This window comes from Sitophilus oryzae, unplaced genomic scaffold (assembly GCF_002938485.1).
Source record: "Sitophilus oryzae breed Bouriz unplaced genomic scaffold, Soryzae_2.0 scaffold_1177_pilon_pilon, whole genome shotgun sequence".
Lineage (NCBI taxonomy): Eukaryota > Metazoa > Arthropoda > Insecta > Coleoptera > Curculionidae > Sitophilus > Sitophilus oryzae.
The window spans coordinates 2,870,381-2,893,982 of NW_022145812.1; the positions used below are offsets into that span (position 1 = coordinate 2,870,381).

General features: G+C 30.7%; 3 protein-coding genes across 3 annotated transcripts in view; 1 reads left to right on the forward strand and 2 right to left on the reverse strand.

The window, feature by feature from the left end:
* LOC115890123 (ER degradation-enhancing alpha-mannosidase-like protein 3) overlaps nucleotides 1–16,208 on the reverse strand; it is a 30,584-nt gene extending 14,376 nt beyond the window's left edge. The window contains 13 exon segments of the mRNA XM_030910277.1: nucleotides 2,354–2,546; nucleotides 6,883–7,003; nucleotides 10,154–10,283; nucleotides 11,489–11,671; nucleotides 13,964–14,135; nucleotides 14,198–14,363; nucleotides 14,416–14,678; nucleotides 14,733–14,867; nucleotides 14,918–15,071; nucleotides 15,123–15,275; nucleotides 15,537–15,631; nucleotides 15,633–15,684; nucleotides 15,750–16,208. Coding sequence (XP_030766137.1) covers nucleotides 2,354–2,546; nucleotides 6,883–7,003; nucleotides 10,154–10,283; nucleotides 11,489–11,671; nucleotides 13,964–14,135; nucleotides 14,198–14,363; nucleotides 14,416–14,678; nucleotides 14,733–14,867; nucleotides 14,918–15,071; nucleotides 15,123–15,275; nucleotides 15,537–15,631; nucleotides 15,633–15,684; nucleotides 15,750–15,916 — 1,984 coding nt within the window. The 5' untranslated portion in view covers nucleotides 15,917–16,208.
* Nucleotides 16,209–20,091: 3,883 nt separating this feature from the next.
* Nucleotides 20,092–21,217, reverse strand: LOC115890143 (transcription initiation factor TFIID subunit 9). Its single transcript, XM_030910299.1, has 3 exons — nucleotides 20,789–21,217; nucleotides 20,522–20,684; nucleotides 20,092–20,464 (listed from the first exon to the last, which is right to left on the reverse strand). Exons 1-3 carry the CDS (start codon nucleotides 21,083–21,085, stop codon nucleotides 20,205–20,207), a joined length of 720 nt encoding a protein of 239 aa, XP_030766159.1. The 5' UTR covers nucleotides 21,086–21,217; the 3' UTR covers nucleotides 20,092–20,204.
* A 483-nt stretch (nucleotides 21,218–21,700) lies between these two features.
* On the forward strand, nucleotides 21,701–22,959 carry LOC115890134 (ubiquitin carboxyl-terminal hydrolase isozyme L5). Its single transcript, XM_030910288.1, has 2 exons — nucleotides 21,701–21,912; nucleotides 21,967–22,959. The coding sequence occupies exons 1-2, from the start codon at nucleotides 21,837–21,839 to the stop codon at nucleotides 22,860–22,862; spliced, it is 972 nt and encodes a 323-aa protein (XP_030766148.1). The 5' UTR covers nucleotides 21,701–21,836; the 3' UTR covers nucleotides 22,863–22,959.
* Nucleotides 22,960–23,602: the final 643 nt, after the last annotated feature.

The following is a 23,602-nucleotide window of genomic DNA, read 5'->3' on the forward strand; positions in this document are numbered from 1 at the left end:
AAGAAGATCCTATATTTTTTACTTAGCGCTTTAAATTCTAGTACTGAATAAGAACCGAGTAAGTCTCCATTAACTCGGAGCGTAGAGCTTTCGCCTATGAAGCGAAGGTCAGTGGTTCGATACCGGCGGGGGGTGCAACTTTTTTTATTTTTTTTTTCGTTTATATTCTGATAGTAAAGTATTAAATATTTGTTTTTTTATCACCAGAACGGATGGCGTTTATGGGTTTATGATCCGTAGTGTATATAAGTAGAATTTGATACTCTCATTTGTTTTGAAGGATTATTGTGGTAATTAATTATTAGATAGCTTTACGATGGTCTGGCTGCCGCGCCGGTTGGTTGCGTTCACTACTGCGCATCACATGGGTACAGGGTCTTTCATTTTCGTGCGTTTTTTGGGATTTCTCATTTATGAGTGGAGATACAATGATGCGTTTTTTTCACAATACTTTGCTAGTTTTTTATGTAATTAAATATTCTACCCATAGATTTGCGCATTTTCTACATATTAACATTAATCATTTTTATTTGATTGTTTAAAAAGTATTACTATTTTATTTTATTTAATTTAACCAGATAATTTTGTTTTCCATCGTTATCTTAACAAACTCAACTGAAAATAAATTTGTGTAGCTTTTAGATAACAATCTGTTAAAAAAAAGTATTATTAAAATGATTATTAAAATAATAAACAACAGCTGTAAAAATATTTTGAAGAAAGACAGGCAGAAATTACGTTAATAAAGCATTAAAATGTTAATTTTTATATATTATGTTTAAATCTTTAAAATGAAATTATAAAAGAATTAAATATTTTTATGAATGAGGCAAGAAAAAATTACGGCCAACATTTTTAGTTTTATTTTTAGACATTATGTTTAAATCATTACAATCTAATTTGAATTATAATTGAATTAAATATTTTTATTAATATTAGTGTCAGCAAATATTTGTTACTTTACTATCAGAATATAAACGAAAAAAAAAATAAAAAAGTGGCACCCCCAGCCAGTATCGAACAACTGACCTTCGCTTCGTAGGCGAAAGCTCTACGCGCCGAGCTAATGGAGACTTGCTCGGTTTTTATTCAATACTGGAATTTAAACCGCTAAGTAAAAAAATAGAGGATCTGCTTTGAATGCGCAGTAGTGAACGCAACGTGTATCAGCAGCCAGACGGCGTGCACGCTGTTCCAGAGAGCATAATAAAAGATATATCAAAGAGCCAGACGTCTTAACATACTTGTTTTCCCGACGTTGCTAGCTCTCGTACTATTAGGAATAATATTTGCAACAAAATTTGTAATAACATCAAAATCTGTCAAAGTCGCAGTTTTTGAGATAAAAAAAAGCGGTATGGGCGGCTATACGTGCCTCCCGGCGCCAATTTTTTTACTTTATTCGATAGAAAATAACGCTCTGAATAGAATGACACATCATACGTCAACTTTTGACATTTTCGCATATGGTTTATTTGAAATTATAACTTGCGGTTCGCAACGAAAATTTGACTCGAAATACCAAGTGTGTGGTATCAAATTATTCGTAAAAAAATGCTTTTTTCAAATATGCTAATGAGCCACCCTCGTTCCATTTGAAAAAATTAAGATATGAATAAAAATACGATTTGAGCATTTTCTAACTGGCCAGGACAAGATACTAAAAACATTAGACGATCAAATATATTTTTCCAAGGCTTCTTGATTAAGAATTAGTGTTTTTAACATAGCCATGGCACTCTAGATTGAATTTTAAAATACGATTTTTTATTAAGCGAGAATGTCAAAAATTGACATATGATATGTCATTCTATTCAGAGTGTCATTTTCTATCGAATAAAGTAAAAAAATACCCAGGGTACCATTTAAAAATCAAAAGTTGTAATCATTTCCGGTGAAACAGGAAGTGACCAAAAACAATTGACTACGTCAATCAATCCTAATTTATGTCATATACTAACATACCAAATCTCGTTTATTTAACTAAAAAAATAAAAAAGTTATAGGGGTGAGCCACTTTTGAGACGCACCCGGTATTTGCGGATTTGTTGGGCTTTTCTGAGTCTATATTTTACATTATTTCAAATGTATTCTACAACTGGTTTTGTTTAGAGGTAGTAAATCTAGAAAGGATATTGTGTCAGACTAACAGTGAAATTATTGCGAATTCCAGAAAAAAGACAGTAAAAAAGTTATTTGTGCACTTGCGTTAGATCTCAGTCGAAAATCGGGAGAAATAAGAGAATAACTTTTCACTGTATAATATATATTACACGTTGCAAACCAATCAATTATGAAATTCACTTAGAATTATCTAATTATACATTTTTCTTGTATAATATAACTACCTTACCTTTTAGAATCTCTCCAAACTGAGCAGGACCGACTTGAACTGTAACTATTTTTGTTTCGCCGCTTGCGTCATCTTTGAATGGAAACAAGACCGCTTGCGGTATCGGTTCTGGTTGCTGCGCTTGTATCTTCGAAAATTCAGCCATTTCCTGCATAAAAATCAATCCTTCCTCCGCATCCGCGGCCGATCGTGCCTAATAATAACAAATAATGCCAGTCAACATACCGGGTGGTGCATCATCGTTGGAAACATAGGAAATCCCATGCAAATTTTGAAGTGTTCAAATATTGGCTCCCCTATTGATTTTACAGCAAAGTCACAAATTACCTATAACAGATGCGAAAGAACACCGAATTACGCGTTCAGGTTTCTGTGACCTTCAGAAAGAGTTCATAGACAATCCGCATCAATGTATAGTTTGGGTTATTATTTGTTTGGGTGAAAATAATCTGCACCAATATGTTATCGAGGCATACAAAAAGGTCCACAGACTTCGAGACATACGAAAAATCAAGTCCATTTAGCGTGTGTCGCAATTTTCACACCTTAAAAACTTAGTTTTTTATAGCTATAGCAACTGCAGCGACTATGAAAAAAGCTGTGTGATTTTTCATAGAAAATAAGGGCACCTGTAATTCATTTGAGAATGTTATAAATCGCTAAAAGAGGTTTCAAATCTCTTGGATTTCTATTAATATTAAATAAATTTTATTAAAAATTGCACTAAAATTGTTAGTATCATTAAAAACAATTCAAATTCAAAAATTGTATCAGTCACCTTTAAGTGCATTTAAGGTGAATATTAAAGTAAATATAAATACAGCTCATTCTAAGCTCTACTTATCTTTAAGAAAAATTTAAATCATTGTTGCAATTGGGCCTTAATGCCATTTCGAATGAACAATAGTATTAATAATGTACATTATAATAATAATAAATTTTATATCATAGTGTGTATTAAAACTACTAAAACCCTTTTAAATTGATATTATATTAACAACTTTTGTTTTTTAATCCAAAAAAAAGTTACCAATTTTCTCAATCAGAATATTTGCGGTCCTGAAAAGGACCTCCGTTTTCCCATGTCCGTCAAGGTAGGTAATGGGTAAACGGTAAAAAAACAGGATAATGAAATTTAAAAAATTACAAAAATTGTTCAAAAGTGCCTCCCTCTTGCATTAAACAATAACCCAAATGATCATAAAATCCCCTCCACACATTGGATAACATATCAGGGGTGACAGTGTCAAAGGCATTAAATATTTTCTGTCTTAACTGCTCCAAGTTTTTAATTTCTTCATGGCCGTAAATTTTAGATTGTATGTACTCCCATAAAATCATTCACCGAGAAGTCAGGCGAAATTAAATGTCAGTCTAAACAAAACTGTAATTTTTGAAAACTTGTCAAAATTTGGACACACGCTAACTGGACTTGATTTTCCTATGTCTCGAAGTCTGTGGACTTTTCTGTATAATCTCACAGTAATTTAATAGATTGCTCGTCATATTATATCAGCTCGTAGGAGATTAGGAAAAAAAAAGATATTTATAGTTTAAAAAATAATTTATTTAACAAAATTTAATTAAAGACGTGACAAAATAGTTACATTTCTATTGGTTCTATCGGACTTTTTTCGACTGTATAAATCTTTATTTTTTGTACTAACTTTAATGCATAAAATATTTTCAATCTAATAAATAATTTAATGATGTAAATAAGAGGAAATTTCTCACATGGGTGGTCAAATTCTATAGTTTTCATTATATCAAACAGCCTCTGAATGTTTTATTCAGTGCAAAACTCATCAAAATTTAATATAAATAATTTTTCCAGCCCGTCAAAAAAAAATGAACAAATTTTTCCACTTTCATGATCAAAGGCTTTTAAATGGGTAAATAATTTCGAGTTATCCAGAGATTCGGATTCTTTTGCAAATTTTAGACAAATATCACATTGATGTATTTGAAGACCCTTTTTAATGATGTAGTCAAACATAATTAAAGGCATTTTGAGTTGAAATCTTTTCTCAGAGGCTGTTTGATATAATGAAAACTATAAAATTTGACCACCCATGTGAGAAATTTCCTCTTATTTACATCATTAAATGATTTATTAGATTGAAAATATTTGATGAATAAAGTTTACAAATAAATATTTATATAGTCGAAAAAGTCCGATAAAACCAATAGAAAAGGTAACAATTTTGTCACATTTTTAATTAAATTTTGTTAAATAAATTAATTTTTGTACTATAAATATCTTTCCTTATAAATAAACATTTGCATCCCATTTTAAATAAGATATACAAATTACCAAAACTTAGAAATAACAGTTCAAAAAGTTCAACAAAAAATCCTACACGCGTTTTTAAAAAGAAACATATAACCACGCACTATGTCATTCCAGCAAGCGAATACCACACAGCATAGGTTTCCGGACTAAACGACTGGTGTATTTACACCACTCAATAGGCGTGTCGGGTTTGCCGAGCGGTTTCCGATGCAGTCGCTTTCTTTCGCATGTGTTATAGGTAATTTGTGGCAAAGTCATAGATAGATATTAGACAGTTAAAGCACGGCCAAAGACGTAGACATAAACGTATCGTTTGACATGTACGCTTGCGCAGTGAGAAATTCACATGCGTTTACAGATACGTAATACGTATCTTTACGTGCCTTGACGTACGTACAAGACGCAAACGTATCGAGCCGAAGGAATTTCGATTTTCACCCGAATGATGCCGAACGTACAAATTCACAAACAACTCGTTTCCACAACTGGCAATATTTTTTATTACTAAGCGCATTTTAAGTTGTAAGGACTACTTTCTGTAATAAAATAATTTACATTTATAATTTTCTTCATTTTTCGATATTACTATTATAAATATAATGTGGAATCAATGAAATAATAGATATCCATTTTCGGTTTTAAAATTAAATAAATTGTTTCACAAAATAATTTAGAATTGCAAATGTACCATATGCGTTACGCACGTCAAAATATTTGCTTTAACTCTTGTTTACACGACAAAGCAACGGTAGACGTAACGTAGGTTTCTGCGTTACGTGTCGAGAGAAACGTATACGTATTGTATCTTGCTTTAACTGTCTATTTTAAAGGTTTATGTACGGTAAATACGCATGCCAAATTTCAACAATTTTGGACCAGTCGATTTTGGGTAATTTATTTTTATATTAAAACACAACAGGTAACAATCAAATACCACGCAAAAACTGACATACCTTAGATTTAGTGAAGAGTAATTTAATTTAAGTACTAAATATTAAAATTTTATTAAAATTAAGTTGTAGTAATATTAGTTGTAATAATAACTCCCGTATATAGCGTTTAACGCCTTGGGAGTAGCAAGGTACAGCTTGCCATGCTAGAGCCGTTCGGTATACAAGGAAGATAATGTGGCTAGCACTACGCTTCAACCGCCTATTATTACCTCAGGATTGTGAATCCCAAGTACTCATATAAGGCTGAGTCGACCTAGGCACCCAGACTATTTTTTATTTTAATAAAAAAAGTCGGCTGATGAAATGCCGGGTGTAGGATTCGAACCCACAACCTTGAGATTGGTAGACGAGAGCCTATACCTCTACGCCATCGGGCACAATAAAAAAATTAAATTACGTTTGAAAATGACGTTGACAACTTAAGGTATGTCGGTTTTTGACTGATGTTTGATTGTTACCTGTTCAGTTTTAATTTAAAAATAGATGCAGTTTTTCTCAAATTACTCAAAATCGGCTTGTCTAAAATTGCTCAAATTTGGCATGTGTGTACCTAACGTACACCTTTAAAAAATCTATTTGCGACTTTGCTATAAAATCAATAGGGGAGCCAATATTTGGGCAGTTCAAAATTTGCATGGGATTTCCTATGTTTCCAACGACGATGCACCACTCGGTATACTAGCCCTGGTCACATTATTTCCGTGGTCTGTATTTTAATTATTAACCCAAATATTTTAATTTAACCCAAACCAAACCAAACTTTTTTCTTTTTTTTTTACAGCTGATTTTATTTTTTTATTTATTTACAGTTGTTGGTAATAGAAATCAAAATACGTAGGCGTGTTTTGATTGCTTTGGTTAGTCTCTAGGGTATTTTTTTTGTTTAGATTGCACGCGAAATACTCGAACGATTATCGTATATGCGCGTGCAGAACTGCGAAATTAAGGGACAACAAACTGCAACATTGTTGGGTATGCAAGTTAACTAGTGGGACATAGAAGCTATTATGTGTCATAAGTATGACGATTTCAAATTGGCGCGCGGAGCGTACCGACCAATGGTGCCGAATCACCTGTGACGTAGTGACCAACCTGCGCAATATCATACCTTGTTTTCTTTATATCATGGTATACTGGAAACTCATCCAGTTTCTGCCTATATAAAGATATTATGTTTAACTTCTTAAAGATATATAAAATTTCAAATATTCTAAGCTCATACCACTGATATAAAATATGCTATGAGTTATAATTTTAAGTGAAAACTTGAAAAAAAATCTTACCATTGTGGGAGTATGTAGTAATTGCACTCTTCCATCACGTAAAGCTATGATATTTATGCCCATTTCCTTCAGTATCTTTAAGTGGTTGACATTAGCAGCAGAAAACTCGCTAGCTGTCAATCTGAGTTAAAAAGTTTATATTAATAGTATATTGTTGTATTAGGAGTAAAAATGATACTTTTTGTGGCTTTAGTAATATTTTTTTATATATGAAAAATATTTACACTTTTACTTATTGAATTTGTAAAGTTTCTTTAAAGATTTTTTTCCTATATTTCCTATTTATTTCCAAATTTTAATTGATTTTATTCGTCGCAATAAAAAGCTACAGTAATAAAAAAAAACAGCTATATGGGGACATAATTTTTCTCAGTGTATTTAAAAAAATCTTTCAATAAAATTCTAGACAATTTCTTCAATATACAGGGTGGTCCGAACCGTATTCCGGAAACTTCGGCAGCATATTCTGTAGATAAAAATAAGTAAAAAAGTTTGTATAAATGTATGTCCTAAAAGGCTTAGTTTCGGAGATACAGGGTGTGGAAATTTCATTTTTATTTAGATTTTTTCCAAATAATTTTTGAAGTGACATCAATATTTGGATAAAAATTTGTGTCTGGAGGTTTTTTAACATGAAAAATTTGATTTTGATGTCAATATGACTCCTATTTGTAGGGGGCGCCACCTATATATGTTTCAACTGTTTTAAAGAGTAATAACTTTGCGTCCGTACCTTAATAAAACTACCGAGTTAAAAAATATACATTTTCGTGATTTTTTACGTAAAAAATGTCTCTTGGCAAAAATCGCTACGAGCAACCGTTCTCAAGATATTTAAAATGAAAATAGTCAATACATGTCATTATTGACAAAAAATAAACACGTTGAGTAGATACTTATTTGACTGAAAAAATAAATTCGTAAAATTTTAGTTTCTTTAAATTAATCATAATTGTTTCTGCGAAAAAATGTTGATAAAACAGTTTTGATACAAAAATATTTCAAATTTATGATTTCAGTCAAATAACTATTTAGTCAACATGTTTAATTTATGTCAATGATGACAGGTATTGAAAATTTCGATTCCAAATATCGCGAGAACCATTACTCGTAGCGATTTTTACTAAGAGACCTTTTTTACGTAAAAAACGTCGTAAATGTATATTTTTTTACTCAGTAGTTTTATACAGGTACATACGAAAAGCTATTACTGTTCAAACCAGTTACAAAATATGTAGGTGGCGCCCTCTATAAGTAGGAGTCATATTGACATCAAAATCAAATTTCCCATGTCAAAAAACTATCAGAAACTATTTTTTTGGAAAAAGAAATTATTTCGAAAAAATCGAAATAAAAATGAAACTTCTACACCCTGTATCTCCAAAACTAGGCATTTTAGGACATACATTTATACGAACTTTTTTACTTATTTTTATTTGCAGAATATGTCGCCGAAGTTTCCGGAATACAATTCGGACCACCCTGTATAAGTGAGTTTAATTGTAAAAATAACGTATGAACAAAAAATAAGGCGCCAGATTGGCTTGGAAATCACAAACAATGCCATTCTCCATATAATTTTACATATAAAATGGTAGCGATTTTCATTTCGAGTTCTACTGACGCCGCTTTTTTTGATCGTATCGTCGGCTTTATGACGAAAAGGCGTAACTCGATTTTTGGCGATTTTGAGATATCAACGTCATGACGTGCCCAATGGCTCATATTTTAACATAGCGAATTTGCGCATCTCAATATTGTACCTTTTTCATTTTATATTCGTTTAAAAATTTGCCCCATCTCAAATATTACAATTCTTCGTTATGACGAAGAGACGTATGTTGAGATAGGGCTCTTTGTTATATCAATTGTTATTCTAATTGTTGTACTACAAGAAATATGGAGTTTGAGATAGGTCCTTTTGTTTTAAGTTATAAAAATGCATGCGAGAGAAAATCACACCATTCATTCTGCCTAATTATTTTCTGATTGTTGCTTGGGACAAAATAAAACTTCTATCATGGCAGCAGCTCTCTTTTACAGTGTGATTTTGAGTCTGCTTTTTTGCCAAAAACCATTGTTAGAATGAGCTAGACTCTGCACATAGCTGTATTGGGTATCCAAAAGATTGTCCGAGAATAAATGGCTGAAGGAAAATTGAACGAAAGCAACGAAAACGAAAATAGCCCTAATGGAAAATTTCCCGAAATCATAATTTCCCTAAGAACATTTTAGCAAACCAAAAACTTGCCCGAAAAATAAAAGAATTTTCAATTCATTATCATTGTCAGGCGAGGTCATTGGCATTGTCATCCCTGCCAATTTTTGGAAAATTTTATTCATTGTGCCGATCATCATCCAGCATAAACAATAAACACGTAGAATGGAAGTCGAATTTGTTATCACTGAACAGAAAAAACGGAAACTGTTACTCCACAGTTATTTGTATCAAAAAGGCACGAATGAAGAAACATGTTTTGTTTTTGTTTAATTTGGTTTTTTATTAAATGGACTAAATAATTACTAAAAATATATTAGTTAAAAAAATGTATTTTTGTATAAAAAACAATATTATTAAAATAAGCTAGATAAGAGTATTTTAATTTATTATTGTCTTTGCTTATGGAATGAAAATTGTCTTTGTTTTTCAGTTGATCTAATCCAACGCGAATAAAAGCATTTAAATATATTTATTTCTGATTTTTTGGTTATTTTCAAATTTTTTCTTGTATATGTATGTATTTTTATTTTTATATTTATTTATTTTTTTTTCCTTATGTGAAGTAAGTGTAACGTGTTTTGATTTTATCATCATTTTTAAATTTATTTTACATGGGCGTATGTATACAATTCGTTCGGAAATAAATTTATTATTATAACAAAAAGGCCTATCTCTATTAAACAACTAAAAATAAATTATTTATTAGAATTTACGCTCAATTTATCTTCAGAACGTTTCCTGAATGTCTCCGTTTAAGTGTTAATACAAAAACACTATTAAAAAATTAAAGATTTTACATTTATTGGCCAAATAAAGTAAGTGATTTTCTTTAAATTGCTCTCCTGAAAAGTAGCAAAAATCGAGATACGCCTTTTCGTCATAAAGCCGACGGTATGGTATGTGACCGACCTTAAGATCAAACAATTTTAGTTACATACTTCAAAGGAAACGACGCTTACTGTGGGGTTAAGGTATTCTGTAATATAAGGTATAAAAACCTATAAATGTTAAAATAGGAAAAAGAGGAAAGACTGAATAAAAAATAAATACCTCCTTTTAATTGATCTTCTTGGACACATACCATCCACCATATGCTTAAGTGGTTTTCTAACAGCATCCGGAAATAGTGATAAAGTGTTTGGACAAGACATGGCAAATTCAGAATTCTCTATTTCCATATCTGAAGAGATTTATATAAATACAACAGAATATATACAGGGTGCACTAAAAATTGCACCAAAAAATGAGTATTTTTTTGAGATATTGAAAAAGAAATGTTGAAATGAGTTACTTAGTATGTACTATAACAGAAAAATATATTTTGACATGTCTTACAATATTTGTTATGGTAGCGAATTACAAAACTCATATTTGCATTTGCAAAAGTCGGGTTAGGTGACCAAGTATCAAAAAATCTCTTCAAAATTTGATTTGTATGTTATGTACAAAGTTTCATAAACACGAGCTTTCAAAAAATATAACTTTACGATTATTTCTGCAGAAAAATTAGATTTTCTTTAGTCAAGGTGACGTAAAACCAGTATTGCCAACTTTCGTTTTTTTCAGTTTAATTTTTTTAATAATAAATAAGTAATATTGACATAACAATTTTTTTTTCAAAATTTGCACCCATAAGCACGTAATTATCATATTTCTTAAAGGACCTAGGCCTAGAATAGCCTAGAATCTTCGAAGTCGCATTAAATCCATCTGATCACGTGATGAGTGCCTTACCAAAATATACAAAAATAGGCAACACGGCAAAATTTCAGTTTCAATATCGCTTCTAGCGGTTTTTATATACGAATCTAGCTGGTTAACTGCCAGAGTTGGCAACCCTGTGTAAAACAACGCCAAATCTACCAATACAACGTCTAATGTAATATTAAGTAGAAATTTTTCTTTCCTATAAGCCACTGCAACAGGTATGGCATCTTAAACTTATTTTTTTTATATTTTATGATTATTTACATAACAATAAAGAGAAAATATTGTATTAGAAATTATTCTTGTTGGTTCTATTTTGTTTTATTTAATTGTGGTGAAAAAAAATACGATTTTTGACAATCATTCAAAACATAAAATATGATTTTTGAGTTTTTGAATGTCTCTGTATATTTATGAAACTTGGTACAAAGATGTATATCAAATTCTAAACGTTTTTTCACTTCGGTCCTACTCAATATTTTGTCATGTAATCCCATTTTCTGCTTATGTAAAGATTTCTATAATTTGCCGCCATGACAGTGCATAACAAATATGATAATTTTTTTTGTTATTGGGTATGATGAAGAAATTTCCTATAAACTTTTTTCAATTAATAATATCTCTTCCAGTTGATGCAGTTTTTGGTGCACCTTGTAAATTCGTTAACAAAATAGGTACCTGAAGTAACTTTGGTGAAATTGACTCCACGGCCTGATAAAGTTAAAGGAAACAAATGTCCTTCGGTAGTGAAAATAAACTCATCTAAATTTAAGGGGACCTCCTCTTTGTCAGCAAAGAGCAGATATAGGTATTTTAAAGTTTCGGAGAGGACAAAAGAATCCATTCTGTCTTCTTGTTTACCTAAATTAATATAAAATCAAAAATCTATTCTTATAGTATTTAGTTGTGTTATACCCGTTCTGACATCATTAACTGCTGCATATCCACAGGATACTCTGGCATATTTCTGCAGGCTTTTCAGTACATTTTTCCCTACTTCTAAATAGTAAGGATCTCCAGTAGCACTATATAAAAAGTATGTAGACTCTAAAAACTCGGGTCTCAAAGGGTGGTTACCCCAGTGAACCTAAAATAGCTATTTATGTAACTAGTACCTAAAATGATGTTTTTTAGGACGAATCATTACTGTTTGCGGACGAGGCGTTAGCCGAGTCCGAAATAGTAGATGAGTCCTAAAAAACATAATTTAGGTACGTGTTTACACTATTTTGTCATACGCTTTTTACAGTTTTTTTAGAACGCATATTTGCAAATTTTCCATATTTGAAATTATAATGTTTGAAAAAGTTGGCTTATAAATTCATATCTTAGTAACGAGTTTGTTTATTTCATCGCATTTTGACATGTCATTCGAAATTTGTCACAAAATCACACAAATTCATCAACAATTTTAAAATGTTCCAAAATCCCGAACATATTGCTAATAAGGCCAAAGAAATCGTGTTGGATTTACTTCCTGTGAAGTCTCGTGCCATTTACCAGAAAGAATATGATGTTTTTTTAATGAATGGAAAGACAAAAATGGCGTATTCGTTGTAAATGAAGATGTATTGCTAAATTATTTCCACGAAAAGTAAGTACCTAGGTACCTATTTAAAAGAGGCTTTTAAATTAAAATATTCTTAAATTACAGTCACAAACATTCAAACCATCGTCAATTTGGTCGAAATATTCCATGCTGAGAGCAGTGTTAAGTGTTAAAGAAGATATTTATATTGACAAATTTCCAAAACTTATTGCTTTTTTGAAGAGGAATTCGGTTGGTTACGAGCCTAAAAGTCTAAGGTTTTGTCCAAAAAAGATCGGTGATTTTTTTTTTGGCCACGGCTAGTGATGAAACTTATTTACTTACTAAAGGTAAGTTTGCGATAATGATTTTAAAATATATAGATGGTTTCTTATTCCATTGTATTTGATTTTTAGGTAGCTCTTGTCATTGGCCTTTGTGGAGCATGTAGAAGAGAAGAATTGTACTCTCTACGAGTGCAAGACATCATAGAAAAAGACAACAGCTGCCTTTTAGTTACCCTTGCGGATACAAAAACTAATATCAAAAGAGTGTTTCCGGTGGTGAACGAAGGGAACGTTGTCAATCCAGTTGAGTTGTATAGAAAATATGCTTGTCTTAGGCCAAAAAATGTACCACATGATTATGTCTTCATCTCTTATCGTAAAGGAAAATGCACCGTGCAACGAGTCGGCATTCATTCATTTGGGAAGATGCCATCGATTGTAGCAGCATTTTTAAAGTTGTCGAACCCAAACGAATATACAGGTCATTGTTTCCGACGTAGTTCTGCTACTCTTGCTGCAGATGCAGATGTGGATTTTACATCGCTGAAACGCCTAGGAGGTTGGAGGTAAAAATTTTAATATTTTCCGATCTTGTTCTAAACAACAATAATTATTTAGGTCGTCCACAGTGGCCGAAGGTTACATAGAAGAATCTATTGAGAAAAAGAAGAAAGTTTGCAAACTGCTAATGGGGGAAAAGAAAATCGCGACCACTTCCACGGATGTATTACCAAGTACATCATCGTTCGCATTTACTCCACCTCATCAGAAAGTAAATTTACCTGCCAATGGAGGAGTCGTTTCGATTGCAGATGCAAGTTTTCAAAATGCACAAAATTGTTCATTTCATTTTTATTTTTCCAAATAACTTAGCTTTTGATATTGTTAGTATTTAATAATTTAAAAATCAAATACAATGGAATAAGAAACCATCTATATATTTTAAAAATCATTATCGCAAACTTACCTTAGTAAGTAAATAAGTTTCATCACTAGCCGTGGCCAAAAAATCACCGATCTCTTTTATGGACAAAACCTTAGACTTTTTAGGCTCGTAACCAACCGAATTCCTCTTCAAAAAAGCAATAAGTTTTGGAAATTTGTCAATATAATATCTTCTTTAACACTTAACACTGCTCTCAGCATGGAATATTTCGACCAAATTGACGATGGTTTGAATGTTTGTGACTGTAATTTAAGAATATTTTAATTTAAAAGCCTCTTTTAAATAGGTACCTAGGTACTTACTTTAAACAAATAACTTAGCTTTTGATATTGTTAGTATTTAATAATTTAATTATAAATATATGTATAATTTTATGTGATGTTGTGTTATACCCGTTCTGACATCATTAACTGCTGCATATCCACAGGATACTCTGGCATATTTCTGCAGGCTTTTCAGTACATTTTTCCCTACTTCTAAATAGTAAGGATCTCCAGTAGCACTATATAAAAAGTATGTAGACTCTAAAAACTCGGGTCTCAAAGGGTGGTTACCCCAGTGAACCTAAAAAAAACATTTATTTCATTTCAAATAATTTATCAAAAATCTATAGATGATTCCTATACCTGAAAATCGATTGTAAAAGCTTCAGGTATAAATTTGTGTCTCTGCATTACTTGATATAACATTTCATGAGTTTCAACTGCTGGCTTTATGTCACCTTTTAATACTTGAAGACCTGGCCAGAAAGCTAATAAAGCATCCATATAATTTCTCGAAGTGGTGTGTGGTCTGCAAATCAACAATAGTTAATTTTTCTAAGAGAACTAAAATTACTTATTACCTATGCATGTGAACATCAAGCAGCATTGGTCCTTGGGATATATATTTCATAATAGCATTATAATGCCTATTGAACCTATTTAAATATTTATTATCTCCAAGTAAAATATAAGCCTTCAGGCAATATTCATAGTATGAATCAATTCCAGCACCCACTCCAGAGTCCCTACGTACCCAATCACCTGAATGTACATTAAGTATAGTACCCATTAGGTCTGAACTTCGATGACGCATTTTCCATAACTCATCCATTGCTTTGTGGGCCTATCATATAAAACCAAAATCAAGAAAAGATTTATAACATAAAGAAAAAAATACTTTTTCCTCAAAAATTAGCTCTCCAGTCAGTCGAGATAGAGCTGCCATTTCTAAAATCATAGATCCTGCACAAGCAGTACAAGTCTCTTTCGCTAATTCCAGTCTATCACTTTTTATGCCGTATCTCAAATTTATCTATAAGCATAACATTACAGAACATTAAAGAAATTAAATAACAACCTTACTCTTGCATGGGGTATACCAGTGGTTGTGTTAAATGCTGGTAACAATCTATACCCTACATCTTTCGCCATATCTAGTAGTTCGCCTTTATACCAAGACATTATTCCATCTCGTTGTTGCAAGAGATCAGCTAAGATATGTGCTGATAATAAACCACTAAAATAAATCATGTAAAATAATCAGAGTAACAGATACCTTTTAAATTACCCCACAACTCGTATATTTGTTTCAAACACTGATACTACTATATCGTTATCAAAATTGACATCTTTTATAACTAATTTTACACCATGCTCAAATTCTTCAAAATCCCCCAAGACCACCAATGTATCTAATGTATCAATAAGTGTAAGAGAAAAGCTAAAAATAAATTAGATATAAAATTTAAATAATTACATCAAATACCTAACTATTAAATATATACAAGATTATTATCTAGATAATAAAACAAGACTGTTTTGATGATTTCTCTAAAATAATAGATAAGAAGTATCAATATGTTCTAAATGATAAGGTATTTTGATAATACAATTAATAAAGTTTTTATAGCATAATTAATACCATATTGATCTACTTTAGAAAGAAAATTACACCTATATACAAATAAAAATATATTCTTACTTTCCTAAAGAATCATCTATATCACCTCTATTAGGTGTTAAACCTCGATACCGACCCTGACAACTTAGAGGCATTAATTCATCAGCTGGATATGCAGTTTTCCATGTAAGCATTGTAGGCATGATAAAACATATCCCTTGCTTCTTCCCTGAATATAATATAATAATTGAATGTAAATTACAGAACAGTTTATAATATTCAGGCTATACATACCTCAGCTTTATTCGTTCACCTTTCGACATCCTTTTTATTTCCTCTGTGATGCATAGTGGGAAAATGTAGCATACAACAAAACAACAAATATAGAATTGAATTAAAGAACTTTTAAACACTATCATTTTAACTAAAATCTGCAGGGTATCAAGAATACCGCTCGTCATTTAATTTCATGGCTTTTTTATACTATATAAAAATTTCGCTGTCAAACAAAATGATAATTTTCTTATCAGTTCTTTACAAGACAGGAATAAGAATAATTTCAAAATTCACATAGCGGTCCTTTTTCTCATATAACACTGAGACTAGATAAATTGTGTTAAATGTAACATATTTCTCCCCATAAATCGTATATAAACTGGAACAGATTATTCAACTAGTTAAAAGAAATATACAATTTTTTCTTTTCTCCATCTGTTTTTGGAGCAGGAGGAGGAGCTAACCTGCTACGACAACATATTTAATTGGTCAATGCCAACACCTACTGTCATCAAAATTATCAGCTTTGCTTCGCTCTATGGTCAGAGTCAAATGAACTATTCTGAAAGTTTATTCCTCTTTTCTCTTTTTATAAAGGATATTCTGCGCCATAGAGTATTACATACTGTCCGATATCATATTCTGATATAAGTAAAAGGTGTGGACCAGAGACCAGAGGTGTGGACTATGGGTGTGGATCAGGTGCGGATCCGGTGGCTGACCTTGAAACGAGTTTTTGCTGCATATAATGATAGATATTACGCATGCGCACATCGTCGATGTTGCCAGATTGTAAGTTATTTCAGAATTATTTTCAGTAAAATGTTTTTTTCAGTGCAGTCAATATACAGGGTGTCTCAGATTTTAATCGGGAAAATTTAATAGACGATAGAACTTGCAAAAATAAAACAAAAAGTTCATATCAACTTGTAAGAGTTAAAGCTTACTTTTCGAGATACAGGGTGTTAAAGTTACTTAAAAAAGAAAAAAAAATTAAGATACTTAAAAATTATTTAATCGATTTTGATACCAAACCAAACCAAACCAAACTTGACCCGTTTATAATACTTACTATGGGACTTAATTTGATGCAATTAGATTTAAGATTAATGGCCAGGGGCGGCGGTGGGGCATCACTGTTAAATTATTTTAAAGGAAAAAATAGGCGCGCCACTGCTTATTTAGAAGTTTAATATTATTTTTGGATTTAGTAATTAAAAATATTATTTTTTTGTCTCCTGACTTTTTTGTCTATCTTGCTTACTTCTGCGAAAAAAATTAAATTCGGTAAAGGTGTGGATCCGGTGGCTGACCTTGAAGGCCATATTTGCTGCATTTGATCATCGATACTACGCAGGCGCACAACGTCGATGTTGCCAAATTGCAGTTTATTTTCGAATTATTTGCAGTTGAATTTTTTTTTTCAGTGGTAATAATAATACAAATTCTATAATTAATTTATAATTTCAGATTTATCTTGATATCCAAAATTAAGGTAAGAAGGATAATGAAGATTGTGAAATGAAAGTATTATGAATATATAAAATTGTACGTAATAATAACAGAGATATGGAAGTGGTTGAATAATAATAACATTTATTTATATATTTACATTAGAATTAAAAATTATCATTTACGGATTTTTTCTAATGGTTTTAAACTTATTAGAATTATTTTATTTCTTTCAAGTTATTTAATTTCTAGTTATTTACAGGCAACAATAGTTTTCATTATATTATGTATATTGATGTTTTGAAATATTACCATGACGAGTCTTATAGAACAATACACGTCAATGGGAGATAGAGGTAACATATTTTACCTATAATGTTACTAATATAATATACTTTGATTGTAATGTTTGTATCATATAATTTCTTAAAAATATCAAGTTAGGGATTAATAGCAATTTTAGACATATATTTTATCGAAGAGTGTTGATAAGACTAAAATAAGCTTTATGTTTTATCTTTTTCTCTTTAGAAGGGAGATGGTTTGTATCGTAGAATACATTACAGTATTTAATATCGTGTACTTTGATATTCTTTTCTTAATTTACAGCAATTTCTTGTTTCCTATAATGCCAAATCTTGACAATATGGTGAAGGTTGAGTTTTGATCTTATTAGTTTTATACCTGTGTTTATACAAGACCAAATTAAGACTTTAGTTTGTGATTTATATTAAGATCTTTCTTATAATATTTATTATGTCTTAATCTTATGCTTTGTCTGGAAAATAAATGTTAAAATATCTTAATTTTGCATATCCTATTCCATCCTTCCATTAGGAAAAATATGTTTTATAAATCATATTACAGCTAAGAAAATCACATAAATTAGGTCTAAGAATAGAGAAATCTTAAAGTAGCAGAAAAATTAATGCAATATATGTATAAGCAGAATTACACAAGGTAAAACTGTTAATGTTGCTGAAGCTGATTCTACAATTTTAATTACGTAGGCTAAAAGGCCTTTTAAGGCCTCCGTAGTTTTGATGGAAAGTTAAAAAAACCTATTATGAACATGACATGGAGCTACAGCATTTAAAAATTTAAAAAAAAAGAAAACTTGGACATATAATTTCCAGAATTTTTAATAAAGCCCTTTTTAAACGTAGCATAATAATAATCTAGAGCAATTAGATTAATTATAGGAATCTAGAGTTTTATTTCTATTTAATTTTATTGACTATGAAAATACATACGTGTTGTGCGAAATATTAAAATAATAATATAAAGCCTTGATATAAATAATATACCGCGTACTATGATTGAAAAAAAATAGCGTTAGCCGATGACTATGAAATGAAGATCGCTGTCATTTTATATGGGAAATGTCCTCAATCGTCATTTCCCAGCCAACTGGACGCCGTTTTTTCGATCATACGGTATATATTGACAAAAAACACTGAAAAGCACATATTTGTTTTCTACTGAAAATAATTCCAAAATAACTTACAATCTGGCAACATCGAAGATGTGCGCATGCGTAGTGTCTGTGACTATATGCAGCAGAAACTCGTTTCAAGGTCAGCCACCGGATCCACACCATTAACCTTAAATTCTAATTGGTAATTAATATTATAATTAGTATTCTAATGGTACCCTGTATCTCGAAAAGGAAGCTTTAAATCTTATAAGTTGATATGAACTTTTTGTTTTATTTTTGCAAGTTCTGTCATCTATTAAATTTTCCCGATTAAAATCTGAGACACCCTGTATGTACCTATATGTATAAGATGATGTATAAGCTTTGTGTATAAGTATTATTTATATCTCTGTTTATATTATTATTTTAATATTTCGCACAACACGTGAACGCTTATCATGTAAAATATTTTCATAGTCAATAAAATTAAATAGAAATAAAATATCTCTGATATTATTATGCTACGTTTAAAAAGTGCTTTATCTCTGGCTTTAGTATAAAATTTCTTAAAATTAAAAGGGGTATGCAAAATTTCTTCCTTTTTTTTGGAATTTTTAAATGCTGTAGCTCCATATCATATTCATGATCAAGGTTATTATACTATTCATGATAGGTTTTATAACATTCCATTAAAACTCCGTAGGCCCTAAACAGGTCTTTTAGCATCAGTAATTAGGTATAATTCTTGTATATGAATTATATAAACAAGGGTATAATATAACAAACATTAATAGGTACCTTTTGTTTAATTCTGCTTATACATAGACTTAGAATTATTTTATTCTAAGTCTATGTGCTTATACATATATTGCATTAGTTTTTCTGCTACCTTAAGATTTTTCTATTCTTACACCTAGAATCTTATTAACATTTATTCTCCATACGACAAAGCATAATAGCATATATTGTTTTTTTTTCTCTGATAGTATTAAAACATAAAAAAAAATTATAAGAAATATCACAGACTACCTACCCTGTTTGTTTGTGGAAATATCTTATTATAAATCACAAACTAAACTCTTTAGTTGGTCTGTGTATAAATGTAACAAGATCAAAAATAAACCTTCACCATATTATCAAGATTTTGGCATTACAGGAAACAAGAAATTACAGAAAATTATTTTATATATTTACTCTTTGTGTTCAAAATAAGCTAATCTAATTTGAAATTTTCGAAACTATTTAAAATTGAACTGATTGAAAACTCAATGGTTTAAAAAAATAATTTTTATATCTAAAATAATTGATCCTTATTCACTAATTTTAAGAACAATGATTACTTTTAGCTTATTCATTAACTGCCAAAATTGTAAGATTACGATTCACGTTTATTGGCAGTGCCCCCTATTTTTTTGTCATTTCCTAATTATTGTAATAAAAAATATATATTTTTTTATACACAAGCATTTTACTATATATAAAAAAAGAGAGTTTGTTGTTTAAGCAGGTAAATACTTTCCTTTATTGAATACAAGGAACAAATTAGAATACTCTATTGTTACATATTTTTATCCATATAAAAAAATAAGTCGTAAGTATACATTTTAATTCATTATCTCAGTATCTTCCTCCCTTTTCCTTTTTAGTGAGTTTTCTCCCATACTGGTAGTCGATTGAGGAATCGATATATGTACATTTTGGCTTATTTGTATTTTAGGTTTCAAAATAGTTTTTGTTTGTGGTATTGGGTTGCCACTAATTTTCATCGTTGGTTTTGGTATAGTTACACTTTGTCTAACAATACCAGGTGCTGGTTTCCTTATAAAGCCTACATTTGACTTAGATGTTATTTTCAACCCAGGACCTAAAAGAATATCTCTCATAACATACAATACTACTCAAGATTTCATATCTAACATACCAGAATTAAAACCAGATTTTAGTTGGCTTTTCTTATGTGAAGCTTTTAAAGTATAATTACAGGAAGTAAGGCAATATCGATCTGGAGGTAATCTTAAACCACAATGGGGTTTGACAATCGGTAACATTGAGTAGTTTTTTATCGAGGCACATTCAATAACAACCTAAAATTATTATTTTAATATATATAAATCATCAATATGGGCTTACAAACTGATTAAATCAGTGAAAATAGTAGTTTTATAGATCAATAAATCCAAATCATTACCTCCCTAGGTGGTGGAGTAGTAAATGAAGATTGTGCTGTTAATTGCAAAGCTAGGCGAATATCTCCTACCTCCAGACACTTCTTTTGTGAATTGTTATTGTTATTTGCATACATTCTAGCTTCTTCCAATATGGAAGTAGCATATCGGTAAACAAATTCTGTTAACTGAACTATAGTTTTAGGTTCATACTCTGTGATCCCCATTTCTTTCATAATTGCTAAAACAACTTGCCCATCTTTAGGAATATTTTTGGGTTGCAAATGTTTAGGTTTTTCTGATTTTTCCTTGTCTGCCATAATACAGTAATCGGTATACCCAGTAATCAAATAATTATACCAAGGCTCTGACCACAAAACACATACACAAGCTCTGACCAAGGAAGTAAACAAAATAACTTCGTTTTCGCCTTGTTTTCGCAAATGTCAAAAAAATGATAGGTTTTATTGAATTCTTCTTCCTTTTAATTAATTTGAAGGCCTAAGCTACAAGAATTATCCGGTCTGTTAATAGGTACCACACTGTTAAATCAAATGAGAGACAGGGTTTTTCTTCCTTTCACGAAAGGGTCTCCTTTTTTTGATATAAGGCAAGCTACTAATGCTGCCCAATAGTTGAAATTTGAAAGGATAGTTCCGGTTGAATTTGATAAACAAGTCTTTAGTTCAATGCCAGTGCCGTCGGTGGTCCGTTCCGACCATTCCATAGGAAAGTGTAGTAGAGTGTATAATTTATTGATACACAGAGTGCTCATTCACGCCGGTTGGAGGCCGATGAGATCCGATATCTAGTCAGGTGATAGGCCAATGACTTTAGATTCAATGACCATAGTTTGGCGAAAGATCGCGGTTCGGATTCGGCGTAACAAAGTAGGCCACATCCAGATTAGCCCTAGCAGCAAAAAGTTAAAATTTACTTTATCTTAAAAAAGAAGAGTATTGTGACTGGTAATTTTTTTTAAGGTTAGAATAGCGTTGGGAACTTTGTGAAGGTTAGATTTCATTTAAAATTTTTGTTAAAACAATAAATTTTCAAATTTATAAATTTTATATGGCAGAGAAAGCAGGTGACTGGTGTTTAATTGAAAGCGACCCTGGCGTTTTTTCCGAACTAATCCGAGAGTTTGGTAAGCGATGTAATAAAAAAAACTAATAATTTTTTATACCTATCTGTTACTTAGGCTGTAAAGGTGTACAAGTTGAAGAATTATGGAGTTTAGACGGCCAATTATTTGAAAATTTAAAACCCATACATGGACTAATATTTTTATTTAAATGGACAAAAGATACTTCAGAACCAAGTGGATCTATTGTGCAAGATAGTAGACTTGAAAAAATATTTTTTGCCCGTCAAGTTATAGAGAATGCCTGTGCAACTCAAGCTATTTTAAGCGTTCTTTTAAATTGTCGACATTCAGATTTAAAATTAGGAGCTACACTTACAGATCTAAAAGAATTCTGCCAAGGTTTTGATGCAAATACGAAAGGATTAGCCATTAGTAACTCACAAGTTATCAGTTCAGTGCACAATTCTTTTGCGAGGCAACAAATTTTTGAATTCGATCCATCTGTGGCAAGAAAGGAAGAAGATGCATTTCACTTTATAAGCTATATACCTATAGATGGGAGACTGTACGAACTAGATGGTTTGAAACAGGGCCCAATTGATTTAGGACCAATTTCTCCAGATAGTGAGTGGACTGATGTAGTTAGACCTATTATTGAAAAGAGAATACAAAGGTATAGTGAGGGTGAAATTCATTTTAATCTCATGGCTATAGTAAGCGATAGGAAAATGCTTTATGAACGAAGATTAGAGGATATCCAAAAACAAATAGATAATGGGGCGGCAGATGATTCATTGCAGGATGAAGTTGCAAATTTAAAATTGCTTATAGAGGAAGAAGAAAGTAAAAGGCGCTTGTATAAAATTGAAAACATTCGACGTAAACATAATTATTTGCCCTTAATAGTTGAAATTTTGAAACTCTTAGCTAAAGATGGAAAATTAACTCCCCTTTATGAACAAGCAAAAGAAAAAGCATTAAAAAAACAAAAAGTTAAATCTTCTAGTTAATATATGTAATTACTTTTGTAACTATGACTTAAATATTTTTAAGAAAAAATTTGTAATACAGTACTGGAATTAATAATTATTAATTCAACAAAAAATATATGTTTTCTTTAAAAAATGTGTGTGGATGAAATAGAACAAGAACTAATAACTTTATGTAGCAAAAACAGTTCATTTACTTATACAAAACTAAATAAAACACTTATAAAACAAAATATTTCTTCTTAGTTTTAGTTTTTTATATTTTTGCTGCTACAAAACTTGAAAAAAAACAACAAAATTTGTTGCTTATTTTGTATGCTTACCATGATTTTTTAAAATATGAAAATATAATAATTTTAACTAAGTTTATTTTATGGCCAGATAATTAAAGAATAAAATTTCATATTTAGTTACAAGTAAATAATCCTAGCTGTAAAAAATCGTAACGTCTAATTCCCAGATTTAAAACATAACTACAACAGAAATACAGTATAGGTAGGTATTTATTAGTGATGGGATAACTCGAGCGATAATTCGCTCGAAAGCGATTTAAGTGACGAGTTACGAGCGACGAACGCAAACGTTACTAGAATGAAATAAATTGAAATTCTATTTTATAATACATTTTTGTATCTTTAACATGGTATTTGGCAATATTAAATCATAGTTTTCTCCGTAAGTCGGTTTTGCGACATCGTCGGTCGCCCTTACCCTTCAAATTAAATTGACCTTTATTTTTTTCTGGTTCTATGTAAGAAAAA